General features: G+C 57.6%; 1 protein-coding gene across 4 annotated transcripts; it reads left to right on the top strand.

The window, feature by feature from the left end:
• Window positions 1–126: 126 nt before the first annotated feature.
• On the top strand, window positions 127–16,742 carry MED25 (mediator complex subunit 25). 4 transcript variants are annotated; one of them, XM_037820557.1, is made up of 18 exons: window positions 127–322; window positions 419–464; window positions 650–774; window positions 6,987–7,085; window positions 7,389–7,509; window positions 7,684–7,846; window positions 7,956–8,086; window positions 8,256–8,343; window positions 8,461–8,654; window positions 9,023–9,151; window positions 9,581–9,666; window positions 9,747–9,804; window positions 9,908–10,015; window positions 11,602–11,790; window positions 12,134–12,205; window positions 12,296–12,514; window positions 12,773–12,953; window positions 14,932–16,742. In XM_037820557.1, the coding sequence occupies exons 1-18, from the start codon at window positions 189–191 to the stop codon at window positions 15,174–15,176; spliced, it is 2,388 nt and encodes a 795-aa protein (XP_037676485.1). In that variant the 5' UTR covers window positions 127–188; the 3' UTR covers window positions 15,177–16,742. The 4 variants fall into 4 exon arrangements, with proteins under 4 accessions (XP_037676485.1, XP_037676486.1, XP_037676487.1 ...); XM_037820558.1 differs by having other exon boundaries at window positions 128–322; window positions 15,061–16,742; XM_037820559.1 differs by lacking the exon at window positions 14,932–16,742 and adding an exon at window positions 13,421–13,553 and having other exon boundaries at window positions 129–322.
• The last annotated feature ends 4,084 nt before the right edge of the window (window positions 16,743–20,826 follow it).

Raw genomic sequence — 20,826 nt, 5'->3', positions numbered from 1 at the left:
GTAAACGAGGATGGGGATGAAACGAAACGCCCTGCCTGACCCGCACAAGCATGGCCGCGGGGGTGTCACTAGCGGCTGCAAACCGCCCTGCGCGGCTGCGCGCGCAGCTCAGGCGCACTTCCGGTCATTGCACCGTGGCAGTCGCGGCGGTGGCGGTGGCGGTGGCGGTGGCGGCTGCGGCGCGGACCATGGTCCCCGGGTCGGAGGGCCCGGCCCGCGCCGGGGGCCTCGTGGCCGACGTGGTGTTTGTGATCGAGGGCACGGCTAACTTAGGGCCCTACTTCGAGGGGCTCCGCAAGCACTACCTGCTCCCGGCCATCGAGTGAGTGCAGGTTCCGCAACTCCAAAGCCGCCTTCCTGTTTTGGTTTTTACCCAGCCTGTTGCCTGACCCAGATCTTTGACTTCTGGCCCTGACAGGTATTTTAATGGTGGTCCTCCTGCTGAGACGGACTTCGGGGGAGACGTGAGTCTTGGGACTCGTTGAGTGTGAGGGAGGAGGGGGCTGGGGTCGGGACTGCGGGGTCTAAGGGAGGAGGGGGCTGGAGGCCAGGACTCCCAGGTCTGCAGAAGGGGGCCGGGAACCCAAATCCTTTGAATGCTCAGGGAGCTGGGGACCCAGTTCCAAGTTCCTCTGTCCTCTCCTCCCAGTACGGGGGGACCCAGTACAGCCTCGTCGTGTTCAACACGGTGGACTGCGCTCCCGAGTCCTACGTGCAATGCCATGCTCCCACCAGCAGCGCCTACGAGTTTGTCACCTGGCTCGATGGCATTAAGTGAGCTACTTCCCCTCTGGGGCGGGTTGGGGGGGTTCCCGCGAGGGACCCCGAATGGGCGGTGGCTTCGGTTTGAGCTGCAGGAACCATTCATTTCCACTGGAGCGGTTGAAAGAGCTCAGGGAGGGAAGGATTGTGTGTGTTTGTCCCCTAAGGCACCTCTTGGCGAGATCTAGGATACTGTCTCTGGTTTGCATGGAGACAGCCTTCGCAGCCAGCGAGTCCGAGTTCAGCTCTAGCATCGGCCTCGCATCCTCCCGTGCCTCTGGGCTGCACCCTCCCCTTTTTCTCTCCTGCTTCTTGTCGCCTCCCACTCTCCTTGTTCAGATGGGCACACTGAAGCTTGAGTGCAGGAGGTCAAGAATTGTGGCAACGTAGATCCCTTTAGAGGTTGAATTTGGATTTTGCTCGTCCAAATCTGACAGCCTAGGGTCCAACGAGAGCTGTTCCACCACCTTAATTCTCAGACCCAGTAATTTCCCTGCACCTCTAGGCCTGTCCAGCTCGTCTCTTAAGAGGAACTCTACCAGAACGGTTTCGATTATTTACTGTTACGTCCCTATTGCTGAGTTTAAAATTACCCCAATGCCTAGTGGCTTAAAACAACAAATGTTTATTGTCTCCCGAAGTTTCCACGAATAGAGAATTGGCGAGTGACTTAGCTGAGCGCTTCTGTCTCAGTGTCTTCTTGAGGCTGCGATCAGTATGTTGGCCTGGGTTGGGGTACCTGCTCCCCAAGCTGGCACACTCTGGGGCTGCCGCCATGTCATCCTGACATGGCAGCTGGCTTCCCCCCAGCTCCGAGCAATCCAGCAGAGAGAGCAAGGAGGAAGCTGCAAGGCTTGTGAGGCTCCAGCCTTAGAAGTCTCACCCCATCACTACTGCCACATCCTCCTTGCTGCATGAGTCAGTCTTGGCCAGCGTGGGAGGGAACTGCAGGAGGGCGTGAGCTCCCGGAGGTGGGCACCCTTGGAGGCCCCCGTGGGGGCTGGCACCACGACCTCGAAGGGGCTTTTTGAGAATTTTAAATCAGTTGAGAACTGCATTGAAAGCAGCGTCAGGCCAGCGTGAAGTGCTCTGTGTGTGTTTGCTATTATTTTGTGCCTCGGTTTCCTGGTTTATAAATGGGATCTCAGGGCTCCATTTCTCAGTGTCGTTGGGAGGATCCCAGGAGCTCATCTTTGCCCTGGGCTTGGCTTGGAGTCTGGTCTGGTCTGGTCTGGTCAGGGCTCCTTAAATGGCCCCCGTTTTAGCTGCTGCTGCTGTTCTCTTGTTGAGCGACTGCTGTGTTCTAGGTAGTGTGTGCAGGTGTCGAGCCTACAATGGAAGGTAGACACCTGAGTCCCGTCGTCGTTAGAGTTAGTAGTGAGTGCAGAAGGTGGTTTCTCAGCTCCATAACGTGGGATGCTTTGAGCCAGATCGCTCTTTGTGAGGGGCCTGTCCTGGGCTCTACAGCTTCCCTGTTCTCTCCTGAGTCACAAACCTGCCCCCCCAGATTGTGACAACCAGAAACGTCTCTAGACGTTGCTAGATGTCTGTTGGGGGGGGGGCAAAATGCACTGCAATTGAGAACCACTGGTATAGGTTGTGGGACGATGAGAGTAGCATTAAATGGGGGCTCCTTGAGGCCCAAGTCTGGGTCTGACACCCCTTGGGGCCCTAGCACCCAGCACAGGGTTTTTCACAGGGAAGGCCTGAGGGAAATGGATGAATGAATTAGAACATGAATGAATGAATGAATGAATGTCCAGAATGCTCTTCACCTTCTGCCAGTCCCCCCTGCCAGCAAACTCCAACATAATCTTCAAGACCCAGTTCAGGAAGCCTTCCCTGATTCCTGCCATCAGTCAGTTGCTCCGTCCTCTCTCCCCATAGTACCTCCCAGTGTCCCCCTTCACAGCCTCCCACCTCTGGGTCCAGGTCCCTGGTGTTGCTCCTGGTTGTTCATGCATCTCTGCTTCCAGCTGGGGGCCTCGCCCCTCAAAGGCCTTGTTTTAGTTTGCTAATGCTGCCGGAACGCAAAACACCAGAAATGGATTGGCTTTTATAAAAGGGGGTTTATTTGGTTACACAGTCACAGTCTTAAGGCCGTAAAGTGTCCAAGGTAACACATCAGCAATCGGGTACCTTCACTAGAGGATGGCCAATGGTATCTGGAAAACATCTGTTAGCTGGGAAGGCACGCGGTCAGCATCTGCTCCAAGTTCTGGTTTCAGAATGGCTTTCTCCCAGGACGTTCCTCTCTAGGCTGCAGTTCCTCAAAAATGTCACTCTTAGTTGTTTGTGGGGTGTTTGTCCTCTCTTGGCTTCTCCGGAGCAAGAGTCTGCTTTCAACAGCCATCTTCAGACTGTCTCTCATCAACAGCTACTCTCTCAGCTTCTGTGCATTCTTCAAAGTGTCCCTCTCGGCTGTAGCTCCTCTTCAAAACATCACTCACAGCTGCATTGAGTTCCTTCTGTTATGTCATGTGGGGAACCAAGCTTTTCATGTCACTTAGACCATGTCCGGGGCGGTGGCCTGGAACGCTGGGTCACAAGCTTGCATGGAACGCCATTGTAGGCACGCCCTGTAAAGATGTGTGTCTTGTGACTATGACAGCAGCGTTAACCATTGCCCCAGATTGTTCCTTCTTATCCACAGCAGGATGTAAAGATTAATATCTGATAAACCCTGAATGCTTTTGATCACGTAGCGTAGTTTAGCTTTGTGTAACAAATGAATAAATAACGAGCACAGGTGCATCAGCACTCACTTGGCACACGATGCTGTGGGTCCCCTGCTCCCTTAAATCATAACTTTGTGTCTGTGTCTCATTTCAGCGTTGCCCTGTCAGCAACAATGTCAGCTCATTTATATGGCTCCACTGATCAATTTAGACCCACCCAGAATGGGCAGAGCAAACACCTCCATGGAAATTATCCAATCAGAGTCATCACCCACAGCTGGGTGGGGCTCATTCCAAAGAAACACTCAAAGAATTACAATCTAATCAACACTGATGATGTTTGCCCACACAAGATTACATCAAAGATAATGGCATTTGGGGGAAACAATATATTCAAACTGGCACAGGCCTCAAGGAGACCTTGGCTGAATAAAGGAATGAGTGAAAGCTCCGGGGAAGATAATTATACCAAGAAGACAAACCTTCCGGGGGATGTCAGGCAAAGCAGGCAAACCCCCTGAGGAAAAAATTTCAAGAGCATGAGGCAGATAACAGGGAAATGCTTTCTGAACAACTTAATCTCATCCTCCCCTCTCTCTGGTCAATCCAGAACACATCATGCCTCTAAACAAACAGAAAAGCCCTGCAGGCTCACCTTGGAATCTTCCCAATTAGCTGATACAATTTTTAAAGTTCTTTAACATTCACAGTAGCCATTGTCCTATAAAACCTTGCGTAACCTTCTAAATATTGTTTCTGTTTCACCCGATCACAAGCTAATAGGCAGGTTTTGTTCAGTCTTGAGGAAATTTTATCTTTTCTCAGCTTCTGGAATGTCAGTAACTTAAGGAACAAGGAGTGCAGTGTGGTTTTTGAAACATCTTCGCTTTGGGAAGATTATTTCTGATGTCACTTTTCCTTTCTACAAGTGGGGCTTGTTTTTCCTTTCCCACAGCTGGTAACCCAGAATCAGAAAGAAGGGGTAGAGGTAAGAAGGAAAATAGCCCCAAGTGTCTTGCTCGTAGCTTTGTGACAATTGGTCCATTGATTTGTTGGTTCATTCATTTGTTCATTCATTCAGCAAATGTTTTTGGAGCGCCAGACATGTGCCCAGTACTGACCTAACAGGGCTGGCAGACGGCCTGGCACCCAGGACGCCTTTGAGAAGGAAGGGCTGGTGCTGCTGACAGGGCGGCGCAGGAATGAGACACAGACACAAAGTTAACAATTAAGGGAGCAGGGGGCCCACTGCATCTCGTGCTAAGTGGACGATAATGCACCTTTGCTCCAGTTATTTATTTCAGAAGATCAGGGAGTATATGCTAAATGTCCTCAGGCTCGGGAGAGCCCACCAGATACCTATGTTTACATCCTGTTGCATATCAGAAGGAACAATCTAGGTTTTGGACAATGGTAAACGTTGTCCTCATAGTCACAAGACACATATCTTTACAGGGCGGGCCTACATGGCTTTCCATGCAGGCCTGAGGCTTGTGTTCTAAGCCACCACCCTAGATATGCCTCAGGCAACATGGAAGACTCGGTTTCCCACAGGCTGGCTGCTGTTAACATTCAGTCATCTTGCCCGGAACCTCCTGGAGCCTTCAGGAGCCTGTTAGCCTGCAAACATGGGAGATGAGGAAGGCTTGAGAGTGTGACACTGGGGCAGAACAGTTGAGGCCTAGGGTGAGGAAGGAGTGAGAGTCGGAGCCCGGCCACGACGGCCAGGGTCCCCGGGGCTCGAGTCACCGGAAGGCCCTGTCCAAAGGGAGCAGTGCCTTCTCCTGGAGCAGGAAGGTGGGGAGCAGGATGGAGCTGGGGTTGGTTCATTCAGCAGGTTCCTCCCTAAATAGTGGCCCCCAAATTCCTAGGCAAAATCAGATCTTGACAGCGAAGAAGAGGAGGGCTGGGCAGTGTGCATCCGTTTTCTGGGACTGCCGTAGGAAAGCACCACAAACTGGGGGGCTTAAAGTGACAGAGTCCACCCAAACAGTCCTGGAGGCCAGAGGCTGAAGCCAGGGTACCCTCCGGTCCCCGCAGGGGAGGTGCCTTCCCTGCCTTGTGCAGCCTCTGGGGGTTCCTGGCCATCCTTGGCATCTTATAAGGATGCCAGTCCTTGGATGAGGGCCCACCCCGCTCTGGTGTGACCTCATCCTAACTCGAGTCCATCTGCACAGACCTTATTTCCAAAAAAGGTCTCTTCCCCAGGGGCTGGGGATCAGGACTTCAGTGTGTATCCTGGGGGGACATGGTTCAACCTGCAGCTGGTAGCTGTAGGGGGAGGAGCAGGAGGGTGCTGAGAGCCCCGGGAGGGGACAGGAAGTCCCCAGGGCAGGGCAGGAGCACAGTGTGGGAGCTCCACACCTACGGAGATGGGCGTGAGAAACTCAGGCGGGGTGCAGGGGTTGCCGTGTTAGCGCTCTGCCAGGCCACGGGACACGTTCCTCGGCTGCCGTCTCCTGAGGTCCTGCGGGCCCTGGCACATCACCAAGCGGGTCAGATGACATGGCCACCCTCTGAGAGGACTGCACCGGCCCTGGGGGGCCGAGGCGGGCAGCGGTGGGGAGCTTGGCCGTCAGGGCATCAGGCGGCCTGTGATCCGGGGCAGGGCCGGGGTGGGTGTTGGGGAGGGGCAGGCTGGGCTCCAGCCGGGGGTTTGTGTCCATCTCCCAGGGCAGCCATAACAAAGCACCGCAATCTGGGCAGCTTAAGACAACAGAAATTCATTCTCTCTCTGTTCTGGAGGCCAGAATCCAAAGTCATGGTGGCCCCAGGGGTGCCTCTGCTCCATGCCCCTTCTAGCTTCTGGTGGCCGGCTGGCACCCCGTGGCATTCTCCCTTCTGTCCCCCTCTGTCTCGCTCTCTGTGGCTTATAAAGACAACAGTCGTTTTGGGATCAGGACCCACCTGCCTCCAGCGTGACCCCATTAACTCACCTAACACCCTGGGAACAACCTTGATTTCTAATAAGGCCACTGTCCGAGGTGCTGGGGGTCCTCTTGAGGGGACTCATTCAGTTCACGATGGGAGCGCAGGGGCGTGCGGGGTGGGGTGTGGAGGGCCTCAGATGCCTGCTGTGAGGGAGCGTGGGTTTGTTCCGGCCTGCAGGACGTACTTGGGTCTGTGGTCGGGGAGCTGGGTGCAGACACAGAGGCCACAGCTCAGGGGACCCCCAGAGGGGCCCAGCCAGCCCGGGTTGTGGGGAAGGCTCAGCTTCGCTGCTGCCTCTGTGGGAAGCTGGAGGAGGCTTGGTCCCCGCAGGAAGGCGGGTGGGGGCCGGAGCTGGCCTTCTAGGGAAGGGATGTGCCGGAGGGTTCCAGAGAGCCACGGCCGGGCCTGGGACACATGCAGGGCCCTTTCCGTGTTCTGTCCTGCAACGAGGTCTCACCAGAAGGCCTCCCTCACGGGCCTCAGGGTAGACCGGGAACCCGGCAGTGTCCTGTCCTCCCGAGACGCCCAGGCCAGCGTGGGGCAAGTGCAAAGCGCACTTGCAGGAGGGTCTCAGGGCTGGGACGGGGCTCCCGGGGCTGACTGCCTGCCCCGCAGGTTCATGGGCGGCGGCGGCGAGAGCTGCAGCCTCATCGCGGAGGGCCTCAGCACCGCCCTGCAGCTGTTCGACGACTTCAAGAAGATGCGGGAGCAGATGTGAGTGGCCTGGGCGGCTGGCCTGGTGCCCGGCTTGCTGTGCCTGTCGTGTCGTTCCGCCTGTGCCCTCCTTCCCACCCCAGGCACTCTGAGCAGGGAGGCGGGTGTGTCCCTTCAGGAAGAGGACCCCTCAAGGAGCCACCCAGGCCTCCATCTGCCCGCCCCACCTGCTGGGCGACTGGAGCAGCCTCAGTGTTTTTATCTGTAAAATGGGGGCCTTACTCCTGGCCTCACTGGGGGGGGCACCTCACCTTCATAGGACCCCTGCTGCCACCCGCTCCAAATCTGCTCCTGTCCTTGCAGTGGCCAGACACACCGTGTCTGTCTCCTTATCTGCAACTCGCCCCCATACTTGCTGCCCGCTGTCGAGAGCACCACGTACTCAGGGTACACGACTGAGAGTCTCGTGCAGAAGATTGGCGAGGTGAGGACCCTGCGGCTGAGGGCGGAGGGGCCAGAGACTGGGGAGGTGGACCAGGCTCAGACTTGGTGGCGGCTCCACTCATTCTCGCTGTTGGAAACACTCAAGCACTGATCTGGGGCCAGCCTCCCACCTCCCTTGAAGCAGGCCCTTCCTGACTGCGTCTCCCCCCTGCAGCGGGGTATCCACTTCTCCATCGTGTCTCCCCGGAAGCTGCCGGCTCTGCGGCTTCTGTTCGAGAAGGCGGCGCCCCCGGCCCTGCTGGAGCCACTGCAGCCGCCGGCCGACGTGAGCCAGGACCCGCGGCACATGGTGCTGGTGCGGGGGCTGGTGCTGCCCGGTGAGTGCCGCCCAGGGCGGGGGTGGGCGTGCCCCCTGCTCCCTCTGACCACGACTGCCCTCCCCTCTCTCCCCTCGCACCCCTTCTCTCTGGCACTTTATTCTCTTAGTTGGGGGCGGCTCGGCTCCAGGCCCCCTGCAGCCGAAGCAGCCCGTCCCACTGCCTCCAGCTCCACCCGCGGGTGCCACCCTCTCAGCAGCCCCTCAGCAGCCTCTGCCCCCTGTCCCCCAGCAGTACCAGGTAAGCACGTCAGGAAGGGGACACGCTCCTGGTGCTCAGGGGTTCGATCCATGGCCCCTTGGGAGAACCCGTCGGATGTTGGGGTTTGTGAGGGTTGGGAGTCTGCCTTGGGGGGAACCGTGTTCCTGTAGGTGCTTCAGGAGTCCTGTCCCCTCGTCTCCACCTGCAGGTCCCCGGGAACCTGAGTGCGGCTCAGGTGGCCGCCCAGAATGCAGTGGAGGCCGCCAAGAACCAGAAGGCTGGGCTGGGCCAGCGCTGTGAGTCCTGGAGCCGGGGGGCCTGGGCAGGTGGGGCTGTGGGGGGCTGCAAGGGTCAGAGCCCAGGGGTCCTCTCTCCTCACCCGTCTCCCCCATCCTCCTTGGTCTCTCCTGCAGTCTCACCCATCAACCCTCTCCAGCAGGCTGCTCCAGGAGTGGGTCCCCCCTTCGGCCAGGCCTCAGCCCCCACGCTGCCCCCAGGGCCCCCTGGTGCCCCCAAGCCGCCCCCCGCTTCCCAGCCCAGCCTGGTCTCCAGTGGGGCTCCTGGCGCAGGCCTGGCCCCTCCTGCGCAGCCCGGGGCGCCCTCCATGGTAGGTGCCCCCACACCCCCCACCCTCTGCTCGCCCGGGGCCGAGAAGGGCAGAAGACGAGGCAGCTGCCTTCCTAAGCGGGGTTTCCGGGGGCTACCAGCACCTCTGAGCCTTGTGCTCCCCGGGCTTGTGGCTCTGCGTGGGTCGAGGGATTCTGAGGGCCTGAGAGACCCCAGGACTTGCGTGTCTGTGAGTCCAGAGCTTCGTGGGGCTCGAGAGGTCCCAGTGCACATGGTCCGGGGTGGATTCTGGGGATGGGGTGTGGAGGAAGGCACCTTTGTCCCTGTCCTGGTCCATTCCTTGCTCAGGGCCTCCTCCCAGGCAGTGGTCTGCACCCACACCCATCACCCTCCTTCCCCCTCTGGCAGGCAGGCACGGTGGCCCCAGGGGGCACGAGCGGCCCTGCCCCTGCCCAGCTGGGGGCCCCAGCCCTTGGGGGGCAGCAGTCAGTCTCCAACAAGCTCCTGGCCTGGAGCGGGGTCCTTGAGTGGCAGGAGGTGAGTGAACTTGAGGACCCGTCCGGGCACGGTGGGGCGCTCAGGGCCGGGCAGGGGCTCCAGGAGGTGGTGGTACTGTGGTCCGAAAGGTCACCCCAAGGAACTGTAGGGTCTGTGGCCTGGGGTTCAGGTCTAGGAGCTATTAAGAATTATATTGCAGGTGAAGAACTGGGGAGTCTGGGACTTGGGGTCAGACAGGCCAAGGAGCTTATGGCCTTTGGGAGACGGAGCATTGTAGGATTTGGGGACCAGAGGGAGAGCCCAGCATTTGGAGGCTCAGGTTGTGGGTGGTGGTCCAGAGTGGGGCAGTGTCCTGGACTTAAGCTGAGGAGGATCCTGAACTTGGAGCTGAGAGGGTGGGGCTGGGGGCTGGAGGGGAGCCAGGCTCAGGGCCCCACTCTCTCGGGGGACCCTCTTTATTACCCTCAGAAACCAAAGCCTGCCTCCGTGGACGCCAACACCAAGCTGACCCGCTCACTGCCCTGCCAGGTCTACGTGAACCACGGAGAGAACCTGTAGGTGCTTGGGAGGGGGCAGGGGTGGAGTGGGGTGGGGCTAAGCTCCTCCTGACCCCGCCCCTGGCCCCACCCCCTAGGAAGACCGAGCAGTGGCCCCAGAAGCTGATCATGCAGCTCATCCCCCAGCAGCTGCTGGTGAGTGGAGGTGGGAGGACCCTGCCTCACCCCTCCCCACCTCTGCTTGCACCGCCTCCCTTCTCCCTTCAACACTCTGGCCGACTTCTGTGTCCACCCCCAGACCACGCTGGGCCCTTTGTTCCGGAACTCCAGGATGGTCCAGTTCCACTTCACCAACAAGGACCTGGAGTCCCTGAAGGGCCTCTACCGCATCATGGGCAACGGCTTTGTGAGTCCTGGGCCAGGCACCCGGGGGCGCGGGTGCTGCTCTCCTCCCACAGGCCTCAGCGGGTGTTGGATGTCCTTCCGGAATCTTAACTTATGGTGTACCAGATTGAGGTGTTTTCCACATAAAAAACATGGCCAGGGTGTGACAGGAGCAGTTAGGAAGGAGCTGGTGATTCTGATGGGGCTCGCTGGGCACGGTCCTTTCCGAGTAAGAACGGTTCTGGTTCCCAAGCACGTCCAGGGTCCAGGGAGAGCACCCTGGGAGGATTACCTCGTGACGCCCTCACGAGAAACCCCACGGAGGTGTTTACGAGAGTTAGGAATGCTTTCGGCTACAAATAACATAAACCCAACCAGCCAGGGTTTAGAACAAATGGACATTTGGGGTGAGGGTACAAAACAGCAGTTTCTTATCTCTCGTGGTTCTGGGGGCAACTGGACTCGGCCGTTCTGGCCTAGGGGCCTCTGGTGCTGCCCTTGGAGGGCAGCTGAAGCCGAAGCCCCTGAAGGCTCTGAAAACGCTCCCAGGGCAGTGTTGGTGCTGGTGGGCAGCTGCCGGCTCAGCTGGGGCCCAGCGCACCCCCCGGCCTCCCTCCGGGCTTGGGCTTCCTCGCAGCGTGGCAGCTGTGTGGGAAGCGGGCATGTCCCAAGGGTGAGTATTCTGGGAGAGGGGTTTATTTTGGACCCATTAACAAGACATCCATAGAAGGCAGCTCTGGCGGTGGCTTTGTAGCTCTGCGTCTCCATGGCCCTCTCGGCCTCTCCCTCACAGTCACCGGGCGGCTCTCAGCTCCAGGTGTCCTCTGTGCCTCGAGGCAGGAAGGCGAGGGGCAGAAGTGACGGCAGCCATGAGGCCCTTTCCTCAGGAAAGCAGAATCTTCCCCACGCCCCCCAGCAGGCTTCCTCTTTCCCGCTTTGGCCAGTGAACTGGGGCCTGGACGTGCTGTTCCTTGCCCAGGGGAGGCGGGCGGGCGAGTACTGGCTGGACAGCCGGCAGTGTCCATCGGAGACAAGCAAACAGGCTGAGAGGCAGGATCGCGTGGGCTTCAGCCTGGTCAGGCCCCGTTCCTCAGAGCCCCTGTCCCGGCCCCCACTCTGCACCCCCCCATTGTCATCCCTGTGTGATGAGCAGCGACCTTGACTGTGCCCTTCCTGTGCACCAGCCCTGAGCCGAGCGCTCGCTGTGCTGAAGGCCTCGGCCGCCTGCGATGTCAGCGCGTCTGTCCTTGGGTCCCCCACCCCGGGCTTGATCGTGGGCCTGTGGGTGCAGAAGCCCCTCCCTCAGAGCTGGGACCCCTCCCTGCGGCCCCTGGAGGGGGGCGGCCTCGGGGTTCAATGGCCGAGGAAACATGAACCTCGAGGCGGAGGCGAGTATTCAGGCCTTGCTGCCCCTAAGCCCCCCACGTGGGCTCCGGATCCTTCTGGCACCCAGTTTAAAGCTGAGCCCCTCCATTTCTGTCTTAGGAGTAGCCTCCGGCAAATCTCCAGTCTCCTCAGCGTTTTAGAACGGAGACTCCGTGATCCCCTGCTGGCAGAACTTCGGGCATGTGGGGTGGGCAGGGGTGCTGACTCGCCTCTCCCCACCAGGCGGGCTGCGTGCACTTCCCCCACACGGCCCCCTGCGAGGTGCGCGTGCTCATGCTCCTCTACTCGTCCAAGAAGAAGATCTTCATGGGCCTCATCCCCTATGACCAGAGCGGATTCGTCAATGGCATCCGCCAGGTCATCACCAACCACAAGCAGGTCCAGCAGCAGAAGCTGGAGCAGCAGCGAGGGGTGAGCACCTCAGCCCCTCGCCCCCCACTTCCTGCCTGGGCCCCAGAAGGTGCAGTAGCCCAGCGCCCTCGCAGCCACACCCCAGCACCCGGCGCCCTCGCGACCAAGCCCAGTGGCCCTCGGGGGTGTCCGGTGCTAGGCGCCTGCTTCTCTCCTGAGACCTCTCCTTCCAACCTTCCTCTCCCTTTCCAGCTACCATGTCACAGTCCCCTCTTGGGGACCTGGGAGTGTGAAATTTACTTCTCAGAACCCAACTCCCAAAAACAATGTTCCCAACTCTTAACTAGCTCCCCTTCAGGGCTCGGGTTCTCCCCAGTGACTACTCGCGCCTCTCTCTACACAGATCGGGGGGCAGCAGGCGCCCCCAGGGCTGGGCCCCATTCTGGAGGACCAGGCAAGGCCCTCGCAGAATCTGGTGAGGCCTGGACTAGCGGGGCCGGGGACGGAGGGGAGGTCCCAGGGGATGCCCGTCGTCCGGACCCTTATATGACTCTCCTCCCGCCAGCTCCAGCTCCGCCCGCCACAGCCCCAGCCTCAGGGCACCGTGGGGGCCTCCGGGACTGCAGGGCAGCCCCCGCCCCAAGGTGCTGCCCAGGCACCCCCAGGCGCCCCCCAAGGCCCTCCTGGAGCAGCCCCCGGCCCACCCCCTCCTGGACCCATCCTTCGGCCCCAGAACCCTGGGGCCAACCCCCAGCTGCGGAGCCTCCTCCTCAACCCACCCCCGGTGAGACTTGGGAGCTGGCCACTGGGAGCCCTGGTGCTTTGGGCCGTGAGCCGGGAGGCTGGGGCTGAGGTGTGGGGAGAGGATGGAGATCCACAAGGGTCTGCAGCCAGACCCCTGCTCCGATGTGGCTGAGCTGAGAGCGCGCTGAAGCCAGGCTGCCCCCCGACCCCTGGCGAGACACCTCTGAGGGCCTCAGAGCCAAGGTGGGGGTGGGCGTCTCCCCCAGAGCCCCCTTGTGCCCTCTCTGTGTTCTTGCAGCCCCAGACTGGGGTGCCGCCGCCCCAGGCCTCCCTCCACCACCTGCAGCCCCCAGGGGCCTCTGCCCTGCTGCCGCCACCACACCAGGGCCTGGGGCAGCCCCAGCTGGGGCCCCCGCTCCTGCACCCGCCGCCTGCCCAGTCCTGGCCTGCACAGCTGCCCCCACGGGCTCCAATGCCAGGTAAGGGCCCCTGGCGGAGGGGAGGGGTCTAGCACAGGGTCCCAGCCGCCCCGGGGCTAGAGCTTCAAAACCAGGGGCTCCTGCAGAGTGAAGTCCTGGGTGTCGGGAACAAGGGGTCCCACGGGGCCTCGCCTTCGGAGCTGTGAGGGCAAATGGCAGGTCAGCCCTGGGCTCCAGGACTGGGGGGACGTGCACTCTTCCCACGATCCCTTCACGTGTGTCCTGGGGTTGCTGGGAAACGCAGTCTTGGGGCCAGAGAGAGCGTTTGGGGGAGGGGCTCTCAGAGCCTCATGGGAAAGGGCGTCTCTGCGGCCAGGCGGGGCCAGCAGGACCTCCGATGGCGCCCCCTCCCCCCGGGGCTTCCTAGAAGCCTCGGTGCCTCGGGCTCCCAGCGGAGGGGTGAGGAGGCAGGCCCGGGGCCCTCCAGGGCCTGTGGGAGATGCAGTCCCTTCCCCACTGCCCCCCAGGTCAGTTGCTGCTGAGCGGGGGTCCGCGGGGCCCGGTCCCCCAGCCGGGCCTGCAGCCCAGCGTCATGGAGGACGACATCCTCATGGACCTCATCTGAACCCCAGCACCCAATAAAGTTCCTTTTAACACACACCCCGGCTCCCGTCACTGACGTCCCCCAGCCCCGGGTGGGTGGAGACAGGTGGGAGGCGCATGCCCTGGCGCTGGCCCTGAGGCAGGGGGACCGGCCCTCGGAGAGGCAGAGGCAGCCGGGGCCGTGGGGGAGCCGTGGAGGCAGGCAGGCAGGGGGTGGCCAACTGAGGCAGTGGGGTTCCTGGGGAATCCCAGAAGGGGAAACCCTGCAGGGGGGGCAACAGCTGAGGAGAGTTATGGCAGAGACGGAGGTGGTGAGGCCAGGATGGTGGACGGTGAGGTGGGCATGGAGAAGAGCAGCAGAAATGAAAGTTCAAAGGCAGGAAGGGGCTTGGTGTTGGGGGAGCACGTCAGCCGGTGCTGCCGGAGTGGGGGTGGGAGCGGGGACGGGTCAGGCCGGAGGGCCAGGGCAGCTCGGGTTTCAGGCTTGTCCTGGGGACCAAGGGGCCCCGGGAGGCTGTGAGCCGGGGAGGCCAGGTGAGCCTGGGGTCTCAGGAAGCCAGGAGGAGGCTGGGGCACTGGACCCAGAGAGGCTGTGAGTGTGAAGAGGACGGCCCGGGGCAGAGTCAGGGGCAGGAGCAGTGGCACTGGGGGCTGTTGCACTGTGTGAAAGAAGGGTGGGGGTAGGGGTGCTCCCAGGACCTGGGCTGGGAGGTGGGGATGGCCCGGAACCCCTGAGACGAGCTGGGAGGACGAAGGGCTCAGGGATGGAGGTTTGGTATTTGAAGCCCCGGGGGTGAGTGCGATGGCACGTGAGGAGAGGGCAGGCCCTGGGCCCTGGTCAGAGGACGTCTTCCCGGAGCTTGGGCAGGGGGACAGTGGGGCTGTGCCCGGGATGGAGAACCCAGCTGGAGGGACCTGAGGATGTCAAGGAGACGTCCAGGGCCGCCGGGTGTGGATGGGCCAGGGCCAAGGGGGTGCCTTCGGGCTCAGGATGCTGGTCTCTGGTCAGGCCCTGGTGCCCTGCAAGGAGGTTGCAATCTGGGGGCCTGCAGGCCACCCACGGGCGGGTTTTGTTTGGCCTTCCCTGTGTTAGTGGCACGTGGCATTTCCTTCTGACCAGTTAGCGGTGAAAATCGGTACAATTTACACAGAAGCACAAACTTGCAGTCTTGGTTCTTTACAAGTCAGAAGATCTGGGGCCCCGGGCCCCCCACCCTTCTGCTTGGTACCGGGGGGCAGGAGCCACCTCCCCACTGCCCCCCAGATCGGGCATGTGCTCTCCGGTTCGCCACATCCCCCACCACTCCCTCTGGCCCCCCCACCAGGAGGCAGAGGGCCCGTTGCCATTTGTCACCGGGCTTGCACTGTTGTTTGTCCTGTTGGTCAAGCTAAGAGGAAAGTGAAATATCTCTTGTACCCATGTCTCTATCAAAAGTGGCAAAACGAAAGCGAGAACGAGAGGGCCGCGTGTTCCGAGAGAAATGGGAGCGAGCCTATTTCTTTGTGGAAGTGAAGAGCATGCCCACGTGCCTAATATGCAAAAAAATTGTGTCTGTGTTGAAAGAATACAACCTGAGGCGGCATTACGAGTCAAAGCACAGTAAGAGCTTCGACCAGTACACGGAACAGACACGAGACGCCATCCTCAACGAACTGAAGGAGGAGCTCAAGTGTCAGTAGGGCTTGCTTTGGAAAGCAACTAATAGAAGCCACGCAGCTGTGACAAGCTGTCACAGAGTACCACGAGAAGAACCCCTCCCGGGCACTAAAACCTCCAATGGCGGTGAGTTTCTAGAGGAGCAGAGCGGTGTACCCTCGGCAGAAACACGTCCATCTGCTCGTCGAAGTCGTGCAGGCGTTCGCCTCGCTCATTGAGGTGAAACCAGAGGATTCACGAGTCCAGTTGCTCAAAAGAGTAGACTCCATCGTGGCCTTTTCTGTCGCTGCTCATGAAATGTCACCACCCAGTTGGCTTTATTTATTTGCGGTGTTGAGAATTTCGATGGGACCGAAAAACTCTGTGATCCCGTGCCGAGACAGGCCCAGCATCAAGAAATGACTCATTTTCATGTGTACGTTTCAAGAGAAATGGTCAAAATTCATAAGCACAATTTTGGACTGTTGTGATAATCCAACGACCCGTGTCACTCTGGGTCTTGCCAGGATGCCGAGATCCAAGGCGGCAACGTTGGGCAAGGACACGGGAGCCAGACGTTGGATCGTTTACCGAGAACTGTTCTGAGAAATTAAATGGACCACATGAGGGGCACCGTCGACACCTCCTGGCCTGTGCTTTAACCACAAGCAGCGCCACAGTGCACGCAACCCGGTATGTTCCACAGAAGCTCCACGACCCGCTCGGTCGGGATGGTGCGGAAGGAACCAGAACTGTCGAGATTAATCTACTGGGTTCATTTCAAATAAGGAGAGGCCTCCTCTCGGTTGCCCAGAGAAGGCCATCCCAAGACTCTTGGTCAAGGTTACCACCCCTCTGAACACTGAATATTTCCCCACAAGGACACTGGCAAAGAGCTACTTGAATGTATGATTGTATCTGCTCAATCCTAGCAAAAACCGGGACGCCATTGGCCAGGGAGATCTGGCCCTCTTTCCTTTGCTGAAATTGGTTTCTGGGAATGACAGTGATGGCCTGCACCATATTCACCCAAATTGTGTGATTGATGACCAGATCCCCCATCAGGCTGTGTGCATTCTGACTTTATGAAAAGGAACTGACACTGCCCAGCTTCCTTTTGTTGGTTCATATCAAGTGTGCAAACCCAGACCAGAAACAATAGTCATCACACTGCAGTGCAATAGGTTGCCGGTTCCCTAAGGAGATGATATCAGAAAGCCACAGTTCTGCAACCCTCTCAAGTACTCATCCTGAGAACCTGTGTTTGGAAGAACCACACTTGTGAACAGCTGTTTTCTGTTATGAAACTGAATCACTCAATGTTGCTTCAGGTTTTGAGGATTCAAGGTTGAATCGAAACTGCTTCATGACACCACGACATCCAACCTGACCCACACGTCTCGGTGCAGAAGGGAAGACGTCCATCGGCCTCCTGGTCTCAAATCAAAGGAGCAAAGAAATACGGGAGAAAAAATTTTAATAATTAAATATTTCTATTTTTCAATTTGTATTTTTTCAGTTTTGAACCTGAGGTGTAAAGGCCAATATCACACATGTTTATACTGTTCCATGCCTTCACCATAGTTCAGTAAAGATGCAATTTGATGGTCCTTCTGGCAGTCGGCTTTTCTTATACCTGGCTAGTTCACTCATTTGTGTGACCCGCCTGGCTCCTGTAGGCATTTGAGTTCACGGCCCCTGCCCTAGAACTGTTGAATCAGTCTGGGGGTTGGTGGGGGGCTGGGAACCTAGCTTTCAAACAAGCTCCCCAGGTGATTCTCACGGATCCGAAAGATGGGGTGGGAGACACTGGCGGTGGTTGACGTGAAGGTGGGCGAGATTGCCCAGGCAGCCCGTGCAGCAGGGGTTAGCAGACTCAGATGGCTTCAGAGAGCAGGCAGGTGACGAAAATGTGTGACGCGGACGGGTGTAAGACGAGGGAATGACGGGGACTGTGGCGAACTCGGAGAGTGCTTGCCCCGCTGAATGGCATCCAAATAAAACCCCAAACACTGTGAGGACCAAACAAAATCCGTGGGTCTAGTGAGGCAGTGGGCCACCATTTTGCGACCTCTGGAAGAAGGAGAAGACACGAGAACAAGGACAGCTCTGAAAAAGGCCCACACGTCAGGGTTGGGCAGGGAGCCAGAAGACGGGAGGAGAACCAGGCAAGTGTGTTCTGGAAGCTTGAGTTTCTGTGACCAAGGCTGCTGAGCCAGGCCTAAGACTAGGCCCAGGAAGCAGCTATTCCTGTTGCCATGGGCTGGACATGGAAGCACCAGGTTGGGATTTGAAACAAATTGGTCAAAAAGAAATGTTTCCAGTTGCTGGCTTGGCCACTCTTGACTACCATGCAATTAGATGAGCCAAAGGGACCATCACTGTCTAATCACGTGTGCGTAGTCGCAGGGCGTGAGTGCTGGGGTTACTGGGAAGCCAAGGGGTGACGAGCTCTCGCCGCCTCTAACTTGCCTCCCGGCCTTCACAGCCTAGGGTGATAGTGACACTTTAGGGTTTAGGGTGCCTCTGTGAACCTCCAACCCCAACAGACCAAGCCTTTTTGGAAAGCTTTTCTTTGAACACAAAGCTATTAAAGCTGCCTAAATGTAGAAGCAGCAGACAAACCTTAGAGCACAGAGGGGTTTAAGCCCCACTCAGGACCTTGACGGGCCTCTATGCCTCTGAGCCTCAGTTTCCCCATCTGGTGGAGATGCAACAAGCTCTCTCAGCACATGGCGGAGGCCACCCTGTCCTCGATACAGGGGGCTGCTGATACCCACCATGGTCTTCATGGCCAGAACGTCCTCTTGCCGAATGTAGTGGGCAAAAGCGCCTCTCGAAAGGTGTCCCACCTTGTAAGAATCCCCAGAGCGTTCACGAGGGTTATGGTCGGGTGCGTGACTGGTTGGAAGCATTTCATTTTTGACCAATTTGCTTCTAAAGCTAGAGGCAAGACTGAATTTAAGACAACTCCCAAGGAGTAGATCTAGCAAAAGTGACAGAACCTGGTTGGGAAAAAAAAAAATTACAGCAGCACAGTAGTAGTTGGAAACCTGTTTTGGGTGCGAGGAAATGTCCGCCCACCAAGCCACCTACCTCCAGAGAAACATGATGCATCTTGACAGCTTCTAGAAAAGTGAAGCCGACCATGATGTCTGCCTCGAGGTGCATCAGACTCACTAAAATGTGTATTCTCTTTCCACCCAGTTTCCCACCACCTCAGGTTTTTTTTACATAACTTAAAAAAGTGTTGAGTTACACACATTATTCCAGTTTTACAAAGATTAAAAAATACATGCATAGAATAAAAAAGTGAAAGTGCCTCTTCCCCCTCACTTTCTTCTCCCTCAGACACAAACACACACACACACACGCTGGGAAAACCTCCTCCCCAGAGGCAGATATATCAGTTTGTGGTTTTCTTTTCTAAATATTTTGTGAAGTTATACACATGCAGTTGTATAAACATTTATAGTTTCTTAAATGCTTTTAACATAAATGGAGTTAGTATGTATTATTCTCCACTTGGCTGTTTTTCACTTAAGTCACGGCCACCTTTCTCTATCATTTGTGATATGTGACTCTGTGTCCTGTTTTTAAATGGCTGCCGAGTAGTCCTTTATCACCATTATCAAAAACACTGCAGAGAATGTGCATGTGTGTATTTTTTTTCTCACTTGTGCAGGCATTCCTGTGGGATACATTTCCTAGCAGTGAAATTTCAGGCTTGGGAATTTCAGAACTAGTCCCATTGTATTTTTAGTTATTTGATTTTTTAAAAATTGAATTTCTTTTGGCATATATAAAACCTTCATATGATTCCCATTTTAAAAGGTTCCCCTCAAAACGAGCCAACGTAGAATTCCTCGTGACCACCCAGTTCCCTCTAGGGAGCTATTACCAATTTCTTACATGTCCTTGCAGAGATATGTTCAAGCAGGTAGATGCAAATAGGGAAATATGTTCATTTTTCTGGCTCTTTTACCCAGATGGCCCACCTGCTTCTGTAGTTTACTTTTTATTCACCTGACAGCGTATCTGGATGTTTATTCCAAGCAGAAAGCCTCCTTTCTTTTTCAGGGTTACATTATTTTCCCTTGCGTGAAGGTGCCACCTTTTCTTAATCAGTCCCCAAATCTTGGCATCCAGGATGTTTCTGATCTTTTGGGGTGCCCATTTTAAACTGCACCAGAACTGCTGGACAGCATCTGGCACATCACCCCCAGTACCGATTGCCAGCTCCCCTGGCGCGGATCTCGCTGGCAGCAGGGGGGCCTGACAGGGCCTGGAGACATCTCCACGCTCCTTGCCTCTGAAGGTGAGCAGGACGGCCCCTGGGCTTGGGGGGCTTGGGGAGTCCAGGTTTCCCAGTCTGGGGACATTGGAGCTATCTGCCTGCTCATGGGCAGGGGGCTGCCCACAGGATACAGCCCAGCAGACGCTGCGGTGCCGTGTGGGGGACCCACTCCTCGCTCCTCTCCCCTGGGGACCGAGCAGAACCTGGTGACCCCCTCCATGGAATGGGGGTGACGAGATTGTCAGCCTCTTGGCCTGGCTGTGAGGAATCAGCGAGTTCAGATGCGGGGCGTGTTTAGTGTAGGGCTCAAGAAAGAATAACTGTGATTGCTTTCCCCAGGAATGGTATAAAAAACAAAAACTAACAAGTGACATGGACTGGGCTCCCCTGTAACCACCGGTCGGGCCCGTTCTGGCACAGACTGGCTGAGGGTCAGCCGTGTCGTTCCTGGGGTGCTGGAATGGCAAGGACAAGGTTGACTCCCCAGAAGACAAAGGGTTTAGGGAATACCAGGAAGCAGCAGGGGCCCGAGGTCGGAGGTCATGAATTTGAAGTTCCCTCATTCAAGAAAAAGAAATGTATCAGATAATGAGCAGAAGGATGTGGCCCCTGCTCCTGGAGTTGGCATTTTGTGGCCAGGTGCTACCTTCTGGGCCTGTTCCTTTGTCACTAAGTTGCTGAGACTCGCAGAGTTGTTACCATACCATATCCTCTGCAGAGTGGTGGTCTACTAAACCAACTTTGAAGGGCCTTGTGAGAATTAAATGAGTGCTCAGGGTGACTAGCACAGTTTTGATGCTTAATAGATGTGTTCTTTGACAGGTGCACCCAGAGGGGTGGGTGCTGTGGGCGGTGGCGGGGGGCAGACTACAGCGCCCATTGTGGCTGACAAGAGTAGACACCCAGGGTTGCAGAGGCCTGTGCAGTTCTCTGGGGTGCTAGGCCAGGTTGGGCCATGATATGATAACTCATCTGCAAGTCTCGGCGACTTAGTGACAGGGGATTATCTCCCTGCCCGCCTCACTACAGTCTGACGTGGGTCAGGTGCTCCCACTGGGTGACTCAGGGGTCCCAGAGGCTTTCATGGCATCACCAACCCCTCCATGTCAGTGGGCAAGAGAGCCTGGAGGGCTCACACTGGCTCTTGAGTGCTGGGACCAGAAGTGATGCTCACGGTTTTGTTCCCACTGGTGAGCACTGGGTCCGAGGGCTGCACCTGAGTACCAGGGAAGCCGGGGCCTGTGGTTTCCTGGTGCACCAGGAAGGGGCTGTGGGGTGGTGAACACATCACACTGCCGCGGACAGAGGGCTGGAGGGTGTCCCAAGTGGGATGTTTATTTGGGGTGGCGGGGAGGTCACGGAAGGCCTTGACCGGTCAGTGGTGTTGCCAACTCAAC

Source organism: Choloepus didactylus, chromosome 27, assembly GCF_015220235.1.
Source record: "Choloepus didactylus isolate mChoDid1 chromosome 27, mChoDid1.pri, whole genome shotgun sequence".
NCBI lineage: Eukaryota > Metazoa > Chordata > Mammalia > Pilosa > Megalonychidae > Choloepus > Choloepus didactylus.
Note: the sequence above shows the minus strand (reverse complement) of the source record. Positions and strands in the feature narration are given on the sequence as shown.